The following is a 23,189-nucleotide window of genomic DNA, read 5'->3' as shown; positions in this document are numbered from 1 at the left end:
GAATACATTTAAAATAATTTAATATTTAAACAACATCTTCAATAAAATATGTATCTTTTTATTTATCCCAAATGGCTACATCAAGTATCAACTATCAATTAATAACTTCATCTATAAAAAGGACACCACATCCGCATGTGTTGTTATATTGTCTTGCAAAGAAAATTTGCATTCGGAAATTCCAATTGCGTGTAGTAATTTAAGCTTTAACATTAGAGTGAATTGATATATTATCAAACTTAAATATTAAGAACATTATTTTGTGTTTTCTTACGGCAGTGTTTTAAAGCGAGTTATAAAAATATGTAAATCTAATGCAATTTATAATTTGATGTTTTGTGCATGAAGCAATAATGTTTTTATTAATCATTTCTTTAATCACAAGGATCTCTTTTTATTAAAATAAAAGAATAACTGGTTGCCTGGTTAGGTTAACTTTGAATCTTTTTAATTTTTTTAAATCGCTAATGCAGTTGTTTTCAATCTGGGAGTCTCAAAAAAAAAAAAAAAATGAACGAAATGGTTTTACCATATTATTTAAAAATAATATATACATATACATACATTTATTTTACTTTATTGTATATACTTAATAAAACGTTTTAAAGTAATGTTGTTTTACAATTAATTCAGTTTTGAAGTGTAAATTAATTAAAATTATATACCATGTAAGTATTTTATCGGTAATTAAATTAAATTCAATAAATAAAACAAAATTTTTTGAAAGGTCGCATTACAAAAAAAAAAAAAATCAAAAATTGGTGGTTGCGATTTGAAAAAGGTTGAAAACCAATTCGCTAATGCACAGCATTGATGTATTTAAAAAATTATTCATTTAAAAAGGCTAATCATATTATATAACAGTAGTAGTTACTTATTGAATAATATATATAATTTAGGTATTTATGTTATGTACCTATATTGTTTTTATGATAATAAAACATATTATGTATAATTTTTAAAAGACAAAAAAAGATGCATTGAATTTTATAATATTATATTTAAGCTCACCATTATCCATAAAATTAAAACAGTAACTTTCAAGTTTTGCTAAAGAATCATTATCTTTCAGCATATTTATACCCAAAATAAGAGGCTCATCTCGGAAGAAAAATTTCCTTAAAAATTCAACGACAACTTGTTTATCTTCAGCAGTAATTGGGACAATGTTATGGATGCATTTCTTGACCTCACTCATTTTTCTAAGATTTTGAATATTTAAATTCTGAAAATGTAATATTTATGTATTTATTTATTGTTAAATGACAAGACAATTGCAATCATATTGTGAAATGTATAATGTAATGACGATTTTTAGCATTTTTAATTTAGTTACCTATTTTTTTTTTTGTGTTATTTATTTTACAGTATAATAAAATTGATTTTTTCATCAAATTAAAAATTGATGTGTATAGTCTATGATTTTTTTTATGAATTAAAAATAACATTGACATTTTTAATACAACTGAATTATTAATTTAGGTAAACTTTTCTATAAATAAAAATTATGAGATAAAATATACAATTTATACTTATTATATTAATTAAGCTGGTATTTTTAAATTTCAATAATAGTGTATTAAAAAAAAAGTTTAAAGTAACTATTTTGCCACACCCAAATATTCATTCACAATGAAATAATAGCAAGATGAAGCAATATAAATTATAAGTATATGTTTATTTGAAAAATTAAAAAGTAAAAGTTTTTATAAATTTTAAATTTTAAAAATAAACTCAAACTAATAATAAAGTCCATTTTAAATAATTAATTAAGTTCTATTTTTTTTTCAAAAATTTAATATGATCATAAAATGCAGTATTTTTTATATGTATGTACTTATTAGTTATTATAATATTATATTATCGACAAAACATCATTACCTTAAACTAATTATTTTGTGTTGATCTATTAATACGATTTTTATACGTTTAATTTGATGATTGTGATTCGTTGATCTGTAGCGTGAAACTACGGTAATATAACTTTTCTCGACTCAGGGATTTTTGATTTTCGGGGTTTCCATAGCGACAAATAAGGGCGTCACTATCATCGTTTCGACACGACCTTGTTCATAATTGATTATATCTCAATATCCCTAATTTTCTTCCTACTCTCGGCCGTATTACATTTTATCAAAATATAAAATCATGCATTAATATTAGAACAGAAAGACATGAAATTGCACTTATAATTAATTGATACTTTAATTGTATTGGAATATTTAGTTTAAAATGGAGTTACTTATCCACTTTAATAGAATCATTTCATATAATAAGGCACTTAAGGTTGTATTATGCATTTTAATTCATAATAATTTAGGTACAAATTAAGTACAGAATCTTGAAAGTGCTATATACATGCCTACTATAATGTATAAAGTAACAATATTATACCTACGTAACACCTTTATAAATATTATACAATACTCAAATACATTTTATGATATATAATACCTGCTTATTAATGAATTATGTATTAATAATTTATAATAATTTTTTTTTTAATTTTTTTTTAGTTTTGGTTACTCTTTTTATAGAATAATATTTCAAATATTTAATACAACATTTTGCTATTAATAAAAGTTTAGGAAATTATGATTAGCCAAGTAGATATCGTTTAATCGAAAACAAATATTGAAAAGAAAATTATGTAATTCGATATGAATTTTGAGATGGCTTTCTCACTCTATAGTCTATATGACTGTTGTAAAAACAAATTAAAAAGACGTCACATCCGCATTTATTGTTCCCGTCCTAGAAATGCGTAGCTATTAGCATACATTTACGCTCAGCTGTTCACGCTTAGCTTTGTTAGCTTTAATATTAGAGTGAATTAACCAATTATTAAATATAATGTTTTTTTTAAATTATTTTAGAACATTTAGTTAATAACTATTACAGTTCAACAATTACAGATAGTGAAATATATAATAATAAAGCTTAATTTAATAATATAATAATATGAATTGAAAACCTATAACGTACAATAGTTACATTACATATTCGGTGATTAAAATTATTTTAATTTAATTAAATTATGAGATAAGATCGGACTATGGAACAAACTGTTTGTTTAGAACAGCTGTAAGAAGCGTAATGAGGGGAGTAATTAATGAGGAAAGTTCTAAAATAAATTTAGTTAATAGCTTATCAATAGCGTGGATATTGGGAAGTGGGATATTTTTGGAATCAATAACTGAAGCATAAGAAGCTTTGGGAAGGAAAGGGGAAGTTTGAGGATGAAGAGCAGTGAGTACTGGATTCGGATTCTGTAGTTTTGAATGATTAGTTTTGCGACGTTAGAGAAGAGCTTTAAAAATTTGACATCCCTTGTAGTTGGAAGTATGATTGCTCATGCAGAGGGCGCACTTGGCTGGACTGGATTTATCTTTGGTGCAAATTTTGGTGTGGTGGTCACCCCCACATTTAACACACCGTGAAGGATGGTGACAATAGTTTGCGGTGTGACCGTAGTTCTGACAGTTTCGGCACTGAGGCGGACCATGCTTGGTCCTATATGGTAGTTCGACTTTGATATTGGTGTGCAAAATTGAAGACAAGTTTAGAATTTCTTTATTGTTGGTGTTGGGCTTTAGCTCTACGAGAAACAGTGGACATGGGTGACCATTTTTGATGACGTTTGTGATTCGTCTGGCGGAGTGACAACTCCAGAGTGCGTCAGATATTTCGGAGATAAGTGTTATGTGGTGCAAGTTTCTGATAATGACCTTGTAAGGTCGATATGTTGTTGGCGTGAAGGTATGAAAAAAGGCACTGGTGTCCATTAGATGACTCACGATTAAGTTAAACATTATGCATCCATGCGGTCGAATAATCAGAAAAGAAGACGTTGACTCACAAGAAAAACCGTTAGGGCCGGTGATTTGTACTAACGCATTTTCGAATGCAGAGTGGTTGGTGATGTTTTGAACATATATTGGCGGAGCCCTGATGTTGTCCTGTTGATGATGATCATTAGATACGTTGGTTATATTAGAAGTATCACAAGAGGCGTCGAGTTGGATATCATTGTCCCCATAGGCGAAACTAGACACTTTTATTAGGGCAGGTCAAATAAAAATATAAAAAAAAAATTCTATTAACAACTTTTTATAGCTATTTGTGTAATGTATATACTATATACAATGAATATATAATGATATGATATGATGATCTGGTGATATATTTGGTGTATATATATAATGAGTATTTCTTTACCCTTTAAATATTTAATAATAAATAAAAATTTTAATAATTAATACATTTATTAAAGATATACACAAATTATAATTTATTTATTTTTTACTTTTTAAATTATTATTATTAAAATGTCCACGGCTATATAATGTTTTAAAAAAAATACATATTGTACATGAATTTTTTTTAATGAAAGATTATATTTCTGTATAGGTAGTTTTAAAAGTATTCCGAAATCCGAATTGTTTTCATTTAAATTTTGATAATTTACACGCTTGTCCTGTATCATGTGTCGAATATAAAATACAAATGACGAAAATATTGAATTTTTCAATGAAATTATATGAACAGAAAGGCGATAAAATTGATAAACTATAACTATCGTCTATCGATAAGAAGAAACTCAAGAAATGATTGTGATCGTTTTTTTAAATCTAAAAAAATAATCACTGATGAAAATAATATTGAATAAAATATTAATTATTATCCGAGTTGTCACACACGGTATTTTTGACAGGTTTGTGACTTTAAAAATACATGTAAATTCAACAAACAATAGATAATTGTTTTAAATAGCATTAAATGATAGCTTGACTTCTTGGACAATGAAGGTATTAAAGTACACGAAATAATGTAAATTACTTACAATGAGTAATTTGAAAAATTATAAATGTCCGGTCTTTTAAACAGCAATGCGACTAACGGGAGTTAATAATAAATAAATTATTTGGTGATGTATTAATGTGTATAATAATAATATGGTATTATATTTTAAATTATAATTAAAATACTTGGCTATCCTCTATCTATAAAAAAAAAATATTATAATTAATAATTACCTCTCCATTATTTTGTAATGTTAAGCGCAAGAATCTTGTGAATAACCGCTGTCGGCCGGTCAATGATAAAAATATGAATTTATAGTAAAAGAAATAATATGAAAATATTAAAGTACGTATAATTGACAATAATTTTCTACGGGTATATCACCATGTAACAAACATTACCGACTGGCGACTTGTTACCTACAATTAAATACCTAATAATACTTGCTATAATATAAAAATAAACGTCAAATGTCTAAATTAAACAATAATTAATAAAACCGATTATTCGACTACATAAAATAGACTATACGACTCCATATTTCCATAATCAATGTTAAAAATGAATGTTATTATTATGTTCATATTGTGTAGTATGTGCAATTTTTTAATCAACTTCACATATTCGTACACTTCTAATAGGTACGAGCGGTATAATAATCGTGTAATAGGTACGAAATTTTATATGCGAAAAATAAAGTTTCTAATTTAAAAAAAATATACTATTAGTAATTTAAAAAAAAAAAATCACTATTATGTTATATTATAATCCTCATTTGTACCTATATTAATATAGTATATACTATATATAATATTATAGTATTATATAAAACGTACAAATGTATACGTTTACACGTATAATTATATTATTTATAATGCCTAAATAATTATTAAAATATATAATATATGTATACAAATTTTTAGTCAGTATTAGGTCAGGCCATTGCTTGACCCACAGTTTCGCCTATGATTGTCCCCTTCGTTAGCTAGGGCAGCGCATTTATTTGGCGAAACAAATGGCTTGGTTTTTTCTTCTTTTTTGATAGGTGAATTCGGAGATGATGGCAGTGACCGTTTGGAATTAGAAATTTTCGGAGAGGTGGTGTTAACCATATTGGAATGAAATCATGTTCAATGGAGTGAAACCCGTGAACTGTTGACTGTTTACATAACTAAAAACGCGATGACAGAGCGAACAATCGTACATGCGTGCGACCGTGTTGTAGGTCAACACCGAACTGGATGTTAAAAACATTATCTATAGTTGGTGTTTGTATCTCAGTTTTAACGAACACAGAGAAGTTCTTAACATTAATTTTTATGATAAATCAGGTTCATTCTAATTTTATTAAAAATAATGAAGGTAAAAGTAAACTGCAGCTGAACGTAAATTCGCTACATTATACGTACTTGTAATTTGTAAGACGGAGTCAATAAACGATAATTTTAAAATTTTAAAATCGTCAATACGTTATATTTAATTTAATATTGAAATATTGTTAATACAGTAGTCTGAACATTTTTTAGACAATTTTTTATGGTGTTAATTTAACATTTGTACAAGTAGAATAGTATCAAAGCGTATGAATTCATATAAAAAAGTTTAACAGCATTTTGCATACAAATGTTCAATATGTATTTATTATTACCTGCTACTCATTGATTTCGCAATTATACAGTATTATATATAAACCGAAAATCCTCCGTACAAAGCCTCTATTAATATGTATTATAAGCTATAATTGCCATCAAACTACACGCTATACATTTTAATTTGATGGTTGCAATATGTAAACTTGCTACTAACAATTGACATCTGATCATTTGAAGAAGATTATATAACTATCAATTGTATCTATTACTTTTGAGAATGTTTGAAACAAATTTGTAAAATAGTGCAATCAAATATTATTTATTAATTATTTTATTATTTTTACATACCTATTTAATTGTTAATTCAAAGTTATAGTCACTTATAAAAATTTAAAAGTGGACTATACAGTCAAACACATAATCACCGAATGCCAAAAATACCAAAATATGAGAAAAACACTATGTATCACAACAGATCGTCAGGACGTTAGGACTAGACCCACAATCAATAACCAACACCATACAATTTATAAAAGAAATAAAAATATATAACTCAATTTAAGCAAAATAATAACGTAATTTAAACACAGCAATGTAAAATTATTTTAAATTAATGTTAAACTAATGGCCAAAGAAGCCGATGTTTTATGTAAAAAAAAAAAATTTTAAATATTAAATGTTTGTGTTTGTTTACAACCTTATAAAGTTATTTATTTATAACGTTATATGTTATTAACGTTTAAATACATAATAATATACATAATTATTTAAATCTAATATTTTTAAACTTCCATTTGAAGTATAGTAAAATTTAATCTTAGATATATACATTATTACTAGTATTAATACTACTATATTGCTTATCATACTACATTGTTCGAGTGATTTGTTCAAAAAAACTTTTTTTCACTCACCATTATCGAATAATCCAAATAGAAATTTTTTTAAATCCTTAATGACGTTTTTCTCTTTCATTAACTCTACAGCTGCATTTATTGGTTCATCTCGGATAAAGAATTTTAGCAAAAACTCAATCACAGTCGTTTCATCCTTTGCAATCATAGGTACAACTTTAAAAACATTTTCAGATTTCATAGCTGCATTCATTTTTTTCTATTTAATATCTTATCTATAGAAAAGTTTTTATCTATAAAAATATAGTTTTTAAGTATAAATAATGATTAATAATGATAATAAGTATATGTACTAGAATGTTTTTTTCTTATTATTTCTCAACAGTTTAAAGTACATATTATAAAATATTTATTTTTTTAATTAAATTTATGATAATAGATACTGATTAAAAAATACGTTTACAATACATTTATTTAATTATTTTTGTTTGATTTTAATAGTTTAAAAATCGATTTAAAATAAAAAAAATCTGGTTGGTAGGTAGGTAATTAGGTAGGTCAATAGGAAGTTAAAATAAAAATAATAACTGTTTTTTGTTACATTTGTTAAATTATTTTGTTGTTACTATAATGTATCAGAGGCGTATTATTATTATTACTTTTTATACTAAAATAAAAATATTGTTTTAATTAAATATGATTTACACTATAATTTAACTAGTAAGTGTAACAAATCACCGGCATCAAAATAATAGTTTATCAATTGAATGAAGATTTAAATTAGAATAATTAGATTATTATAATAAACCACCTACCTATAATTATAATAATCACCAAACAACGTTTATATGGATGATGGAAATTAAACCACGAACTATAAAATTAAAACAAATTATTAACAAGACAACAACAACAAACATGATCTAATAACTTATTTTATATTACCTATGTATTCTAAATAAAAAAATAATGTGTTTAAATGTTGCACTCCAATATAAGATAATTAACAAACGTTAATATCCTCAGACACAGGTGCACTACTATCACATTTCCCAAATAAAGAGAACACCTTTCTAGTTCATAGTTTTCGTTAATCCGTATATATTCGTACAGCTGTTCACCACACTACTAGTTTTCATTGCCTTAAAAGGTGATGTAATATACGTATATATAAAACAGACATCAAAGAATTGAATTATTCATATCTATCCACAATGTGAGAAATGTTTAAAAACAGTTGGTTTGTAATTTCAGTTTTTTCCTTATCTATGCATGTGTTAAATATAAAACAAATTCGTTTATGTCTGAAGATTAGTACAATATTATAATTACAACTATTTGAATTATATTTATAAAATAATAAGTTGTTTAGCAAGTATTTAACTGAATTAATAAAATATATTATTTACCAATGTTACCATCATTATTTGTATGTCAAAAAGTAAATTAATTTTCACCTTACTTATTTCATATATACAGTAAATTCCCGTTACAACGAATACCAATACAACAAAAAATCCCGTTATAATGTAAGTCATAGAAGTCCCCAGCCGAAAAGCAGGGATTATAAAGAGCTTATTCGAATTTTCGTTACAACAAAATTTCCGTTATAACGAAAAAAAATTCGGTCCTCTAGAGTTCGTTATAACGGGATTTTACTGTATTTAATGTTGACCTTAATAATGGCTTAAAAATTAAGACAATTATATATGAGAGGGGGGCTGGAGTAGATTTTTGGAAATCGGCTAGAGGTGAGGGTTTAGCTTTACAAATTCTGAAAACCAGCTAACAAATACTTATAAATAAAGATCTTTAATTTATAATCTATCCTGTTAGATTTTATCGATATTGCGGGGGAAGCTAATTTCATATACTTACGTCTTAAAAATTTCTTTTTGCGAAAAAATATTTTAAATACAGTAAAATATAATTTAAAGTTTATAATTTACTCTTTAGAATATTTTAAAAAAGATTGAGTATGTACACAAAGAGTGAAAGTTTAATAAGTATTATTAGATGATGTAATATTTTATAATATCTGGAGAAATTATTTACTGTATGGTGATTAAAATCTTGTGTAGGATGACAGACAGGTGCTCTTAGACTCTTCAATTTCGTGTGTAAATATAATTTTTCTCAACCACTGAATCACACATAATATATTCATTACATTTTATGCACCTATCACATACATATGTAATATGTATTATGTTTAATTGTTTATGTATGTTGAACAGTGCTAAAATGCTCGCTGTTCTAGTTCTAAATTAAATACAAATAATTATTACTTATGTAATATAATAGATATAGAATTAAATTAACTTTCGCTCTTTTCCTCGGTAAATAACTATTATTATACACTTGGTTAAGCTTAGGTGGGTTCTTTGTTTTAATTCGTCGCCCACATCACTATAAGATGACTTAAGGCTCATTCAAATGTTTTTAAAATTAAAATGATGTATCACAGTTATATCTATTAGCATCATTAGCGATTACTACTTTATAATTTTTACATTGTTAGAGAATTAATAGACTTATGCTATTATTAATAGCCGTAGCCGTGTCACATTGACACGCCTATATCCTTATGTGACATGTCCGTATAATAAAATAAATAATGTAATAAATCTGACTTTAACCTGCTCTATAGACTATACTACTAATTTTTCTAAATATCTAATAACATACTTCGTTATTCGTATAAGGTTATAGACTTATGAATATTATATCGCTAATATTTAGCACAATATTTTTATAATTTTATAAATAAGATGAACACTTGTGGCATTATAATTATATTAAATGCATTACTGTTGCAGTATTAAGTATTACTCAAAATTGCGATTTTTTTAAAAATAAAAAATTATAATTTTAGTGATTATCAACTTCTATCTAATATCTTAATTGTTTATTTATCGTAATATGTTTATTATTGTTATATACAAATAAATTAAGTGAAATAAAAAAATCAATTTTGGTTTAGATTTTATAGTGTAGGTAGATATAGCAGGAAAATTGTAATACAATTCAAATTTAATTTATACTTTGGTATTAATAAACTTATACTTAGAAGTACCTACAATATATGATTTTCTTATCATTGAATACCTAGCTTATTATTGCTGAAACGGTTTTATTTTTCTTCTTGAACCATAATATGGCATATACATATTATACTAAACTATTTAAACATAAACACATTGCAGTGAAATACTGATTAGTCTGTAATGCGTAACACTTTTAAACTATTGTTGATTAACTAAATAGGTACATATTGTAAATTCGATAAAACGTTATTATATTTGAACATTTATTGAATTTTTTATGCGGCGCTTCGCAAGATTTCATGACGTAATATATTTATATTGTTAGCGCTCGAATGATATTATCGCGCACTATCTCGGCTATAACGCATTATCTTTTTATTTTTTTGTATTATACTGTACGTGTGATAATTTTGTATTATAAGGTCAGTCGCACATCGAAAGTTGTACCGAGCACAGCGAGCCACCATACAACTATTTAAGTTACATTAAAGTTTATACAGTCCACTTATACGTTCAATATTTTTATTTAAATTATTTAAAGATTTATTCCTAACGATTAAACATATATATTATGTGCGGAAATATTTATAAAATCAACAAATTAAATTTTAACTATCTCATAGAGCAGCAGGGATCACCAATTAATATTTTTGAAAGGCCACATAAGGATTCTAAAACTTTTTCGCAGGCCACCGAGATCCTAAGTATATATTTACATTATTTAAAAACCAATAATATTTAACGAAAATAATAGTTTACAATCATAACACACATAATTTTTTCGTAATATGTGTTATTTATTCTTTGTCTGCGGGCCGGATAAAATGTGTTGGGGGGCCACCATTTGGTAACCCATGTCATAGAGTCATGAATTGTTATATGAAATACATATGAATATATGATACACTAATAGTCCAAAGTTATTTGGTGGGAATATAATATAGGCTACAATCCATATTACATAAACAAAATTAAATTCAGTAGTTAAAATATAACAATCTAAAACATGACGAATATAATACACCCATAGATAATTCTTGGAATTATTATGAATAAAATAAATATTAAATTAATATATATATATATATATATTAGAAATAAGTTATACGATATAACGGGAGATGGGTGTGTTACCTGAGAAATTACAATACACTGTGACGAGTGTCTAAATTAAAGCAGTTTCATAGTGAAAACCATTTAAACATAGCTATAATATATATCTAATAACATAAAAACTTTAGTGGCCCATAAATATTAACTACTCGTGTAGATAATTTACTAGTTTCTAAATGCATTGAATATATTAACGAATACAATATGTGTTCGAACTGCCGCCTTCAGTCAGCAATCGGGACTTTCCAAATCGATCCGTGCGATAAGCTGATCTAGCCAAAGTCATCTATTCATGTTGATAGTCCGCCACTGGCACCAAGCCACGTTCCATAGTGGACCTCGCGTCTTGACCGCGATCATAGGACGGCAGTTTTGAATTATTTCATTGCGTTCTCTTATCCGGCCAGTCATCAGTAATTGCACACGGTGCGTCCGCATGGCGACAGTGCATCCTCAGCCAGTGATGGCCGATCTACCACGGTCACGAGTATTCGAATGTCGCCGTTTCTCCAGAGTCGGTATTGATTTCGCTGGTCCTCTCAAGATGAAGGAAAATCGATTACGAAAGTCTCGAGAATACAAGGTCTACATTGCGGTATTTGTATGTCTCGTCGTCAAGGTTGGAAGTAGTCTCAGACCTATCGACCAATGCATTTTTAGCTGCTCTAGATAGATTTGTCGCACGTCGTGGCGTCCCTTTAGACATATATTCGGATTGTAGGACAAATTTTGTGGGTGCTGCCCGTCAACTTAATGAACTTATCAACGACGTCGCTAATCGTGATCGAATTTCCGCCTCCGTTTATTCTACTTGGCACTTCAACCCCCCGGGCGCCCCACACTTCAGGGGCTTATGGCAAGCCGCCGTACGATCATCCAAATCTCTGACGGCGAAAGTGATGGGGAGCACACATTCACTTTAGAAGAGTTCACCACTATAATTTGCCGGATCGAATCGATTTTAAACTCTCGCCAGTTGACTCCAGCTACAACCGATCCTTCAGATTACAGATGCTTGACTCCAGGTCATTTCTTGATAGGTAAACCTCTGTTGGCCATCTCGTCAGGAGAATGCGATGAGTCCGGCACTCGTTTGTCCCTCACTAATCGTTGGAAGTTATCGCACCAATGTGATGGCTTCTTTTTTTTGTTGTTTCAATTAATTCCATTTAAATATAAATAAAAAAAAAAAGAAAAAATTACCGTGAGTAGCAACACCGTTGTTCGTATGTTATAACTGTTCACACACTGACATATAAACGTATCAATCGTACACTCGTATATCAAATCGTATCAAGTAAAACGGTGCGTGTACATCTTTGATTTGATATTTCGATAAGACAATAAATAGCTTATTAAATATATTTAGGCGGCAAAAGTATACGTAAGGAATGTCAACATTTTAATCTGTGTACGGCAATGCGACTATGATTCGTTCGTAGTTTGACCTTCGTTAATTGTGTACGCAACTGAGAAGAAAATCACCGTGTACGCAAGTGAGACGTACGCATCTGCACCAACACCAAAAATAATACCATGTATAGGAATTATCATTTAAACACTTTGTAAAAATTGGTAAACTCAGCAGCAGCTGGACTGTCGCAGTGTCGCAAGACAGCTGGTCGTAGGCTAAGTTCGTCTCCGGAAGGCTACGAAAACACGACAGAAAACGACGTCTGTAATACGGTCTATGATTTGACACTGACCGAAAGACTAATAATAGATTGGTAGCATTTTAAAATTAATCGTATAATACAATAATATAAACACGATTAACTAAAACAAGTATGTTTAGATACTTATTAGTATTTAACGAAGTCTCGTTAGAAATCCAAATTTATTGTGGTTTGACGATTCAAAAAATGAAAAAAACTTCACTTCGGTACCATTCTGTCTGGGAAGTGCATTGAAATTTGAGAACGTTGATAATATCTGGCAGATTCCACAGTTTGTTTGATCGTATAATGTAGTCTATGAAGATGACGGCAAATTGTTGATGTTGAGAATAACGAAATGGATTTGGTAGTTTAAGAGATTACCCCGAACAAAAAAATTATTATATTTTATATAAATATGTAAAGAAGATATAATATATAGATACTTATACATATATTTCAATTTCTCATAAAAGTAATTACCATCTTAATAAATACATTTTTAACTCAGATGAATTGTTATGTAACCACAAGCTTTTCTAATGTTACGTTTTTACATGATACACGTTTTCTCGATTTTATATAATTTCAAGTAAATTATAATATTAACTTAAAAGTTAAATAACAACCTGCTCGTTAAGGAAGAACAGTAATTATTTTATACATTTGGTTCCTGGTTTGTAATAAAAATGATAACATAATTAAAGAAAATATATATCTATAGTATTTAGTTATTTTTATTATATTTTTAATATGTTATGATTTTTTTCAAATGAATGGCTAGCGCCTACGATATTAATAAATATACGATATGAAAATTTTGGAATAAACTACAAAAATTGAAAAATTAATAAGCCAATGAGATAAACTAGAATAAGAAAACAATTTTAAGATCCATTTTAGTATACTCAAACGTGGTACACAACACGGATAGCTTAAAGTAATATACCAAAAATTAAATATTTAAACAATTTCAATTATTTATAAATAGGAAAATGAGGCTTATAGAGATATCGGATGCGACTGGTAAGATATAGGTAACTCAATTTAAAAAATAAACGTTACTAGGTAATTTTATTAGAAAATATTTTGCTTTAAATTATAAGTATGGTGAAGAATGTATTGATTTTACTATAATGAGTTTGGGCATATGATTATTTTTCTGTATGTCTTCAATTTTTTGATTAGAACGTTTGTGCTAGTTGATAATTTAGAAAGAAATAATCGTAGAGATTTGATATTTTAACCAAATATTTATATTATCAGACGTACAGATATGAAATAATTTCCTATGTACTTTAGATATTTTTGTGTTTATTAAATAAATTTTAGTAATAAATAAATTTAAGTCGTATTTCAAGTTATAAATTTGCTCTTAGTCAATAGCATAGCAATTTAAAATAAGGTTCATCATATTAAGATCTCTTGCTATCGAAAAATATCAAAAACGTTTTGACACAATTTTTTTGTAGACATTTGACGTTACACTTTTATTTAAAATCGAATATTTAAACGAAAAATAACGATGTTTATTGTCTAATTTGTAAAATGTATAAAATAATATTTATATGTTTTTTTTTGTTTTTGACGCCTGATCTAATTATTATTTATATTATTCTATGTACATTGGCTTTTACTTATAATTAGTTACAACAATATTTTATGATATAATTAATTAATAATATAAACTTATAATAACACAATAAAAATAATTTAATTATGCGATGTTAATAGCATTAATTAGTTATATTTCCCGTGTTATTTAAAAATAAATTATTATTAGTTATATAGGTATATTAAAAACATCCTTAAAGATAGAGGTTGACTCTAAAACAAGAATTATCTGTCTCTAACCAGAATTCTTTTTCGATTTTCGTAAACAATTATTATTGGATTCAAAATTAACAAGTTCATTGCATAAGTAATTCTGTAATAACTGTAAACGACGAATACTTTATGACCAGGTTTATTCGAAATCTATACTACATATTAGAAAAATGTCCGCGATTTCTTTATTTTTATTTATACGCATTTAAATTTATATTTTATTCTGTTGGTTTTTTTAATATTTATAAACATTTAAGTAATTATTAATAATTAAATTATAAAAATCCATTAAACTTACTAAATATCATATATTAATGAAATGATAACATTTTCAATATTTATTTAATAGGTATTAAATATGAATATTTATTTTATTAAATATACAATATTATAATATTAATAATACATATAACAAAAAAAAAAAAAATAATAATAATAATAATAATTCGCTTAGTAATATTTTTGTGTAAAATAGAAATATATCAACTTTAAAGATATAATCATATTATACATTTCAAACAAGAAATTTATAATAACATAACAGCAGCAAAGCAAAATCAATAAAATATCTTTTATATAAATCAACAATTATAAACAAAGTACAATAACATAATATATATACTCGCAGTTTAAAATTTTGATTATTTGTTGAACATGTATCTGGTACATTTTAAACAATTCAAAAATTATATACAAAAATACGGTACTGGTAACGACTAATGATTATTATTTTAATTTTAAAGGAGGTGGGCCTACTGTATAGTGGTTCAAATTGAATGGTATTATTACAAAGGTAACACAAACACTTTGGCACCTCTATGTGGTGATTGTGTTTTGAACACCATCTCACCATGTTCGTTTACGTAATCGTTATAAGCCAGTGAATATATGCATTGAAATCCAAGTCTTTCGACAGCTTTAGCAGAATAATGACTGGTGCACTCAACGTAAATCATTTGACAACCCATTTCCAACGCATATTCTCTAAAAATTAAAATTAAAATTAATTTTTAATATTATTTTTGATTGCATACAGTCAAATAAATATTTGTTAAAATACATAATTTTTTTATATTTGAAATATACAGATATACAGATATTTATAATTTTTGATGAAATTTTGTAGTACATGTTAATACATTTTTTAATACGTAAATATTTTTTGTCGGTAATAAATAATAATGAATACAGTTCGTAGTGTTCCTACTTAAAATTAAAATTGAAATTTAGCCATGTCAAACTGTCTGTATGCATACATACAATTTTATAGTTAAATTTTTGGTTTAAGAAGAAAGAAGAACCCCATATTGTGTCTAATGGATATTTATCAAACATAATATGCAATATGTATGTTAATATGTTAATACAATTCATTTTTGCTTACTTAGTTTTATCGATCAGCGCCTTGCATACTCCTTGGCCCCTATAAGCTTCATTTACTGTAACGATTTTTATTTCCAATATACGATTTACATTTTTATATTGGGCAAACACGTCTGCTTCTCGCTTAATTTTGTCTAAGAGAACCACAATATCCTTAAACTTCAAATTGTCATTACATGTTTCATCATCCTCTTCTTCTTCTTCTTCTTCATCATCTCTATGCATTATATTGTTCAAAATCACACCCATTATGTCACCAGTTTGAGATACTGCCATAAATGTCATTCCTGAATATAAAAAGTTAACAAATATAAATATAAATAATTCAAAGTTTATGATTTATATTTGCGTAACGTTATTCCAAAGAAAAAATTGTTTATAAATTAACTTGTTTGTCATAATATAATAACTATAATTGGTTTCTGGTATGTATATTGCAAAATTTTTTTTAAATATTTTCTAACTAAATTCTTTATTATATTTTAATAGTATCATTATATTACGAATTTAAGTTTTAATACAACGTCTACTATATGAAATATAGAATCGAACTATAGTATTTATACCATATTGTAAATAGCTAATGCAGTAATTCTCAAGTTTCGCTGCTGAATCTGTTTCTTCCAATAATTGTATCGCCACGTTCAATGGTTCATCTCGGAAAAAGAACTTTCTTAGGAAAGCAGCCACAGTATGTTTATCTTTGGTAGTGATAGGCACTATGCTGTAAGTAAATTTTGCTTGGTTTGCTTCATCCATAATGTTACTGTAATATATTTTTTTCTGAAACTAAAATTCAAAAATATTAATTTTAGTAAAACATATTTCTTTTTTTTTTTTTGTTAAATTTTGTATTTACTATTAAATGCATTACTGAATAAGTAATATATATTAGTAATACACAACAGCAAATTGATTTTAGAAAAATATTAAATGTATTCATAATACAATGGCATATTTTATAATAGGCAAAGAAAATGCCTAGTTTCCACTTATATAAAGTGGATACTTGATCAGAAAAAGAAAAATATTTTTTTTTGGTAAACTTTAAATAAAAATACATTTATTTTTTTAATGAGTTATGGGTATTGGACTAATTATTTAAAGTTTAGATATTAGGAGTTAATTCAAAAAATATATTAGAGATATACATTTTTATAACAAACATTTGGATATTATATTGTTGTATTTTAGAGATAAATAAAAAGAATATTCATATGATTATAATCAAAAAGTGTATTTAATATTGTATTTTTATGTAACGGTTTGATAAAATTAAAAAAAACTATTTTTGTAAGTTGTAAGTATAATAATATCAACATAATCAAAATATGTATATAATAATTAAACCGCGAAAATGTATTTTTCATTAATTTGTTATACAAATACAAATAAAAGGTCATATCTAATGTATTTATTAAATTTATTATATTCAGTGTTTGTAAATTTGGCCAGTAAAAATTGATAAATATAATTTTACATAAAATTGGAAAATTTGAAAATTCGTACACCATTAATTAGTATAATTCCACCCCTATAATATGTTTATTATGAATAGGCATTAATAATTTTCCAAAATTTGTTCAATAATCAGTTCTACAGATTCATCATTTCAAATTTGTATAGAACTTTAAAACTACAAATTATTTAGTTTAAAAAAATAATACAATTTAACCATAGCTATATCTATTCAAATATAATTTTTTTTTTTTTTTTAAAAGGATAAGTTTAAAACATTATACAATTTTTTTAAAGACTACATGTATTATAATTCTGGGTATAATATAATTGTAAGAAAATTCATATATTAATAAAAATGAATATAAAATTGTATACCAGTTGATGAGATGAAAGTTTGATGGCGAAGCCATTATCAATTTTGATTGAAGATGCCATTTTTTCGCTAATAATTGTCACACTGTTTACAGTAGACGAAGAATAACAATTAAAATTATGGAGTACAACAATTGAACTCTGACGACGACTCTGTGAACTTGGTATCACATTCTCCATTCTTTATATACTTGGATAAATCACAGAACACTGAACACGCCCAATATCCTAGTCCACAAGAGTGAAATCCCGTTCTGAATGATTATCGAATGAGCATAGTTTAGTGTCCTTCAGCCACTAAATGCGTCGTTAAGGCAATGCATTTGTTGATACTACACATATATTCAACGTGATATGTGAATGTATAGAAATAAGATATAAATCTTTGTTTTGCAGACATTTTTGAAACGGAACTCCTTTACCAACAATAGGCATACATTTACAACTCGGAAGTCTTAAAATATAATTCAATATAGATTACACGTTTAATATATTTCTGTTTTCTATATCTTGAATCATACGCTGATTCTGTTACTCGTAAATAATAAAATTGTGAAACTAAGAGTTATTTAAGAATAATTTACCTAGCTATGTTTCAATGTATATTAATGTAAATATTGTATGTTTAAAGGTCAATGCATTAAAATGGTACCTACTTAATGTTACGTTAAAATACATATTATATTAAATTAGAGCTGTAAAATACTTAATGTCATTGCAGGTGCATGTGAATTATTCACACACCTATTATAGTGTCACATAAAGTTACTTCAATTAATTATACGTATATTTACATTAATTGATTTGTATCTAACCAGTTGATTATACTATAACTACTAAAAAACTAGTTATTAGTTCTAATGTTATCTCAGTACAAATTGGTACAATTAGTGTATGTTACAGACATATTAGCTTCTCATAAGTAATTTTAGCTCTCTAAATTACCACAAATTGAATATCTCTCGACTAAAATATATTATATTCATCATTTGTATACAATCAATAGTGCCATTAACATCTGAACCTTAATAATTGATAAAATTTTACCAAATACATATTACTATACACTTATTGTATACTAATATTGCTTACGCAATAATAAATCAATAAAAATAACTATTGAATTTATTAATTATCTATATTTTATAAACGATTATTTAATTACAACTTGTAAACTTAAATATTTTCTTAATACAATAATTGCCTTAAATTACACTATTTTCAATTTTGGATTTACTCTACAACAATATAATAGTCATACCAAAACTCGTTCAATAAAATTTTTTAAATCAAAAGCTATAAATGTATAAAGTATATAGTATATATAGTTTATAAGTATAAAGTATAGTCTTTTGGTGACTGCTTTTTTTCTCGTATGAAAATTCATATTACACATGCAATAAGTCAATAACTGCACAAATTGTATGCATATAAAAAAAGTAATATAGGTATATTAAATATATTGTAAAGATGCCTAAGCTAAAGTGTAGCATCTTACAATTTTGATCTTCTGTTTTTATTTTTATAAAAATCGAACCAACCGTTTTTTTACAAGATAGCAAACTATACAACTACAACATAAGAAAATAATAACAGTTCGTTTGCTATTTTAAATTGACTAAGAATAAATATATACTTGGTATATAAAGTGCTATATATACTAAGTAAAATTATTTGTGTTTGTTTATGTATCCGTAATTTTTTTTTGTATTCCTTGTATCTAAATGCTTTTATTAAAAATAATTAATAAATAAATAAAACACAAATAATTTTTAATAGTAAAAATTATATTAGTTACGTTAATAATATATAATAAATTAACAAAGTAATAATAAAAAATAACAATAAAAAAACCTAAAATATTTATTTATTTAGATTGAGTAACCGGGCTTGCTAATATAGTAAATTATAAGGAGGGAATGTTTGAGAATTTAGGAAGAGATTATTATCCATCGAGATACGTTCAAGAGAGCTTTAATACTATAGTTTGAATTAAATAAGTCTAAAATTGAAAATATAAAAAGTCTATTAAATATATTTTTGAAAAAAAAATACTTTACTGTATAATATTTAAAAAATATATAATTTATTATAGTGTCCATAAATATTTATTTGCTATATTTTTTACCATAACCAAACTATAAGAATAACAGGCATACTTTTTTAACATTATTTAAATTTAATTAAAAGTTAATATTTATAAACAATGCATTTGATAACTTTGATTTTAACTTTTTAACATTAAACTTGATAATAATTGCAATACCTTTATAAGTGAAGGCCAACAAATATCGCAAAATCATACTTTTACACATTGCCCTATTGCCCATTGCAGGTAATCACGATAATGAAAGTCACGATTAAAATAACAGTCAGCAGGTAAATAATAGGTATTCTATACAATAATGTACTAATGTGACAGTTGTGCAACTAGCCCTATGAGGAGTGAACTGAACTTATTCTATCCATTAAATGTATAGATACTGTATAGTTTGCTTCGCTCACAATTATTTGTTTCAACAGAACAACTTATAACGTCCTACGAATAAAACAATTAGTTACATAGATACTATAGGTACTGTATAGAAATTTGACCATAAAAAAGTTTAAAATTCTTGAATATTTTAAATTTATTTTAAATATGAATAATTAAAGTTTAAAAGTGATTAAATATATCTAATCAGAATTTATTTAATATATGCTCAAACTTAATATGCCAAGTAAATAACATTGCTCAAAAATAAGTTCTTCATTAAAAAAATATTTTTTTATTTATTGTATTTTCTAAAGTATAGCTTTAGTTCTATACTTATATTTATATATAAAACTATAGTGTATACATATATATAAATATACATACTATGAAAATAAAGCTAAAATACGGCGTTTTATCGATATATTTTGGTTTTAGTGTAAATTCAGTTCGTGGGTAAATTGTCATCGGCGTACCTAGCTTTGTGAACTAATTAAACAAGACGGAAAATCTTTCCGTGGTGGATTGAATATTTTTGAATATGGTTCAAACCATTCTCTAAACTTTCCTGGTATCACCAAGAACAATTTCTGAAACTTTTATCAAAATTAATCAAGTATTTATTGAGTCTATAAACTACAAATATACAAGAACATTGTTTTTGTTTTAGGTACATTTTAAAAACAAATAAGCACCTAATAAATTAAATATAAAAATCCTATAGTAACGCATAACATGATGGTTATAGTCTATGCCATTTTTTTTCCGTAACTAGTGGCATTCTCAGTTGTGTCAAAAATATACTTTAAGTGGTGCAAATGAATTGCCTTAAAAATTAAGTAAGTGGTGGTTGAGTTAAATAATAGAGTAATGCAGAGGCCAAATCTTTCTACTATAATTTTATTAAACACAACAATGTAATTAAATTATTTATATTTTAAATAGTAGGTATATTTGTTTATAGCTATGGTTAAAAAAAAATCTTTAGAGGGTGGTAAATTGGAAGAGGCGGTAGTTAATTAAATTATTTGAACTATCTATTTCAACTTCATTGGGCGTTACTGAGTATCCTAACATATAAACAAAAAATTATTCATTTATTATGACCCAAAATGAAATTCATGTATTATAATTTATAGCCACCTTATAGTAAGATTGAAAAAACCTAAAAATAACCTCTAATTCTCAATAAATCAAAGTTATAATGACATAACTTTCATTTAAATCGGTCTAGTAGTTTTTGAGATTAACCGTTATAGGTAATAAGAACTCATTTCAAGTGTATTTATATATAAAGTGTTCAGAGTATAATATTTATTTCAGTACAATGTATCAATGTATTAGTTTTTATTTTAATATTCATAAATTCTGTGCACAGTAAAAATAGAGCGCTCACATATGGTTTTAATTATTGGTAATTATGAGGCAATTTTTAGATGTTTTTAAATATTTAGGTAAACATTAAGAAGATGCCAGCGTAGTATTTGTTATCTCTCTCTAACCCACGCGCAACATAAGCAAATTGTACGTCCATAAAGACGACTATAACCATATTAATTTCTCAAATTAGAGTGAAATGACCTATTATAGAATTTAAAGTTAAGAACATTATCTAGGGCATCTCATAAACGTTTTATTATATTTTTATTTTAAAGCGAGTTATTAGTATTTTAAAATTGTAAATTATTTATACATATTAAAAAACTCATAACTGTATCGTTTTTCGTATACAATTCAATTTTAACACATCCATTATAGTGACCTACTCTCCATCTCTACTATACACTATACAGCACAGTAATACCCACTTTCCCACCCTTTTTTATAATACAAATTGTATTTACAAAGGCCGAGGGCCTCGGAGCATTGCCATCTCATAGTTACGCCACTGACCCTCATTATCATAAACTATTCTAATTTTTCCTAGCTTAGTGATGAACGTAACCTAACCTATAGAGTAAACGAGAAAAGAATAAATCGTCATTTATATTTAGTATAAATACAAACCAGTTGCAAATTGGTTGAATGTCAATGACTTATAGAAAGATATTATTAATTGTTAGTTTACTTAATATATTATTAGTTCTATGTTATAAGAACTTCAAATATAGTTGTTTTATCGTTCCATTAAAAAAAAAAAATTAAACTCCATCTTTGATTCCTTATCACATTCTATATTTTAATATTAGGATTGATCATATAATCAATATCTATCACGCGTCTTACATAGTTTTGTTATAAAAAAATATTCTCCTTTCTGCATTCGTTGCATCGAATCATTCGAACCTAATACAAATGGGGTACTTACTCAATTCAATTTCAATAGTGTCATAACACACAACTTTCAAATGTATTACGATAAGAATGAGACAATGACATTTTGATAAAACAAATTAGAATTATTATACGCACAACATAGCAAATTTTACGTTCACAAAAATTACTATAACCATATTAATTTATCAAATTAGAATGAAATGACCTATTATAAAATTGTAAGTTAAGAACATTATCTAGGGCATCTCATAAGCGTTTTATTATATTTTTATTTTAAAACGAGTTATGAGTTTTTTAATATGTATAAATAATTTACAATTTTAAAATACTCA

At 26.0% G+C, this 23,189-nt stretch overlaps 1 protein-coding gene across 4 annotated transcripts in view; it reads right to left on the bottom strand.

Moving 5' to 3' along the window:
* Positions 1 to 15,518: 15,518 nt before the first annotated feature.
* LOC113553102 (dopamine N-acetyltransferase-like) overlaps positions 15,519 to 23,189 on the bottom strand; it is a 29,043-nt gene continuing 21,372 nt past the window's right edge. For 3 of the 4 annotated variants that reach the window (XM_026956256.1, XM_026956254.1, XM_026956255.1), the window contains exons 2-4: positions 16,841 to 17,063; positions 16,276 to 16,561; positions 15,519 to 15,875 (exon numbers count right to left, since the gene is read on the bottom strand). In XM_026956256.1, coding sequence (XP_026812057.1) covers positions 15,677 to 15,875; positions 16,276 to 16,561; positions 16,841 to 17,033 — 678 coding nt within the window. In that variant the 5' untranslated portion in view covers positions 17,034 to 17,063 and the 3' untranslated portion in view covers positions 15,519 to 15,676. Of the gene's footprint in view, positions 15,876 to 16,275; positions 16,562 to 16,840; positions 17,064 to 18,110; positions 19,088 to 23,189 lie in introns of those variants that run through there. The other variant, XM_026956253.1, reaches the window with a different exon arrangement.

The sequence above is a fragment of the Rhopalosiphum maidis genome, chromosome 2, assembly GCF_003676215.2.
Source record: "Rhopalosiphum maidis isolate BTI-1 chromosome 2, ASM367621v3, whole genome shotgun sequence".
Lineage (NCBI taxonomy): Eukaryota > Metazoa > Arthropoda > Insecta > Hemiptera > Aphididae > Rhopalosiphum > Rhopalosiphum maidis.
Note: the sequence above shows the minus strand (reverse complement) of the source record. Positions and strands in the feature narration are given on the sequence as shown.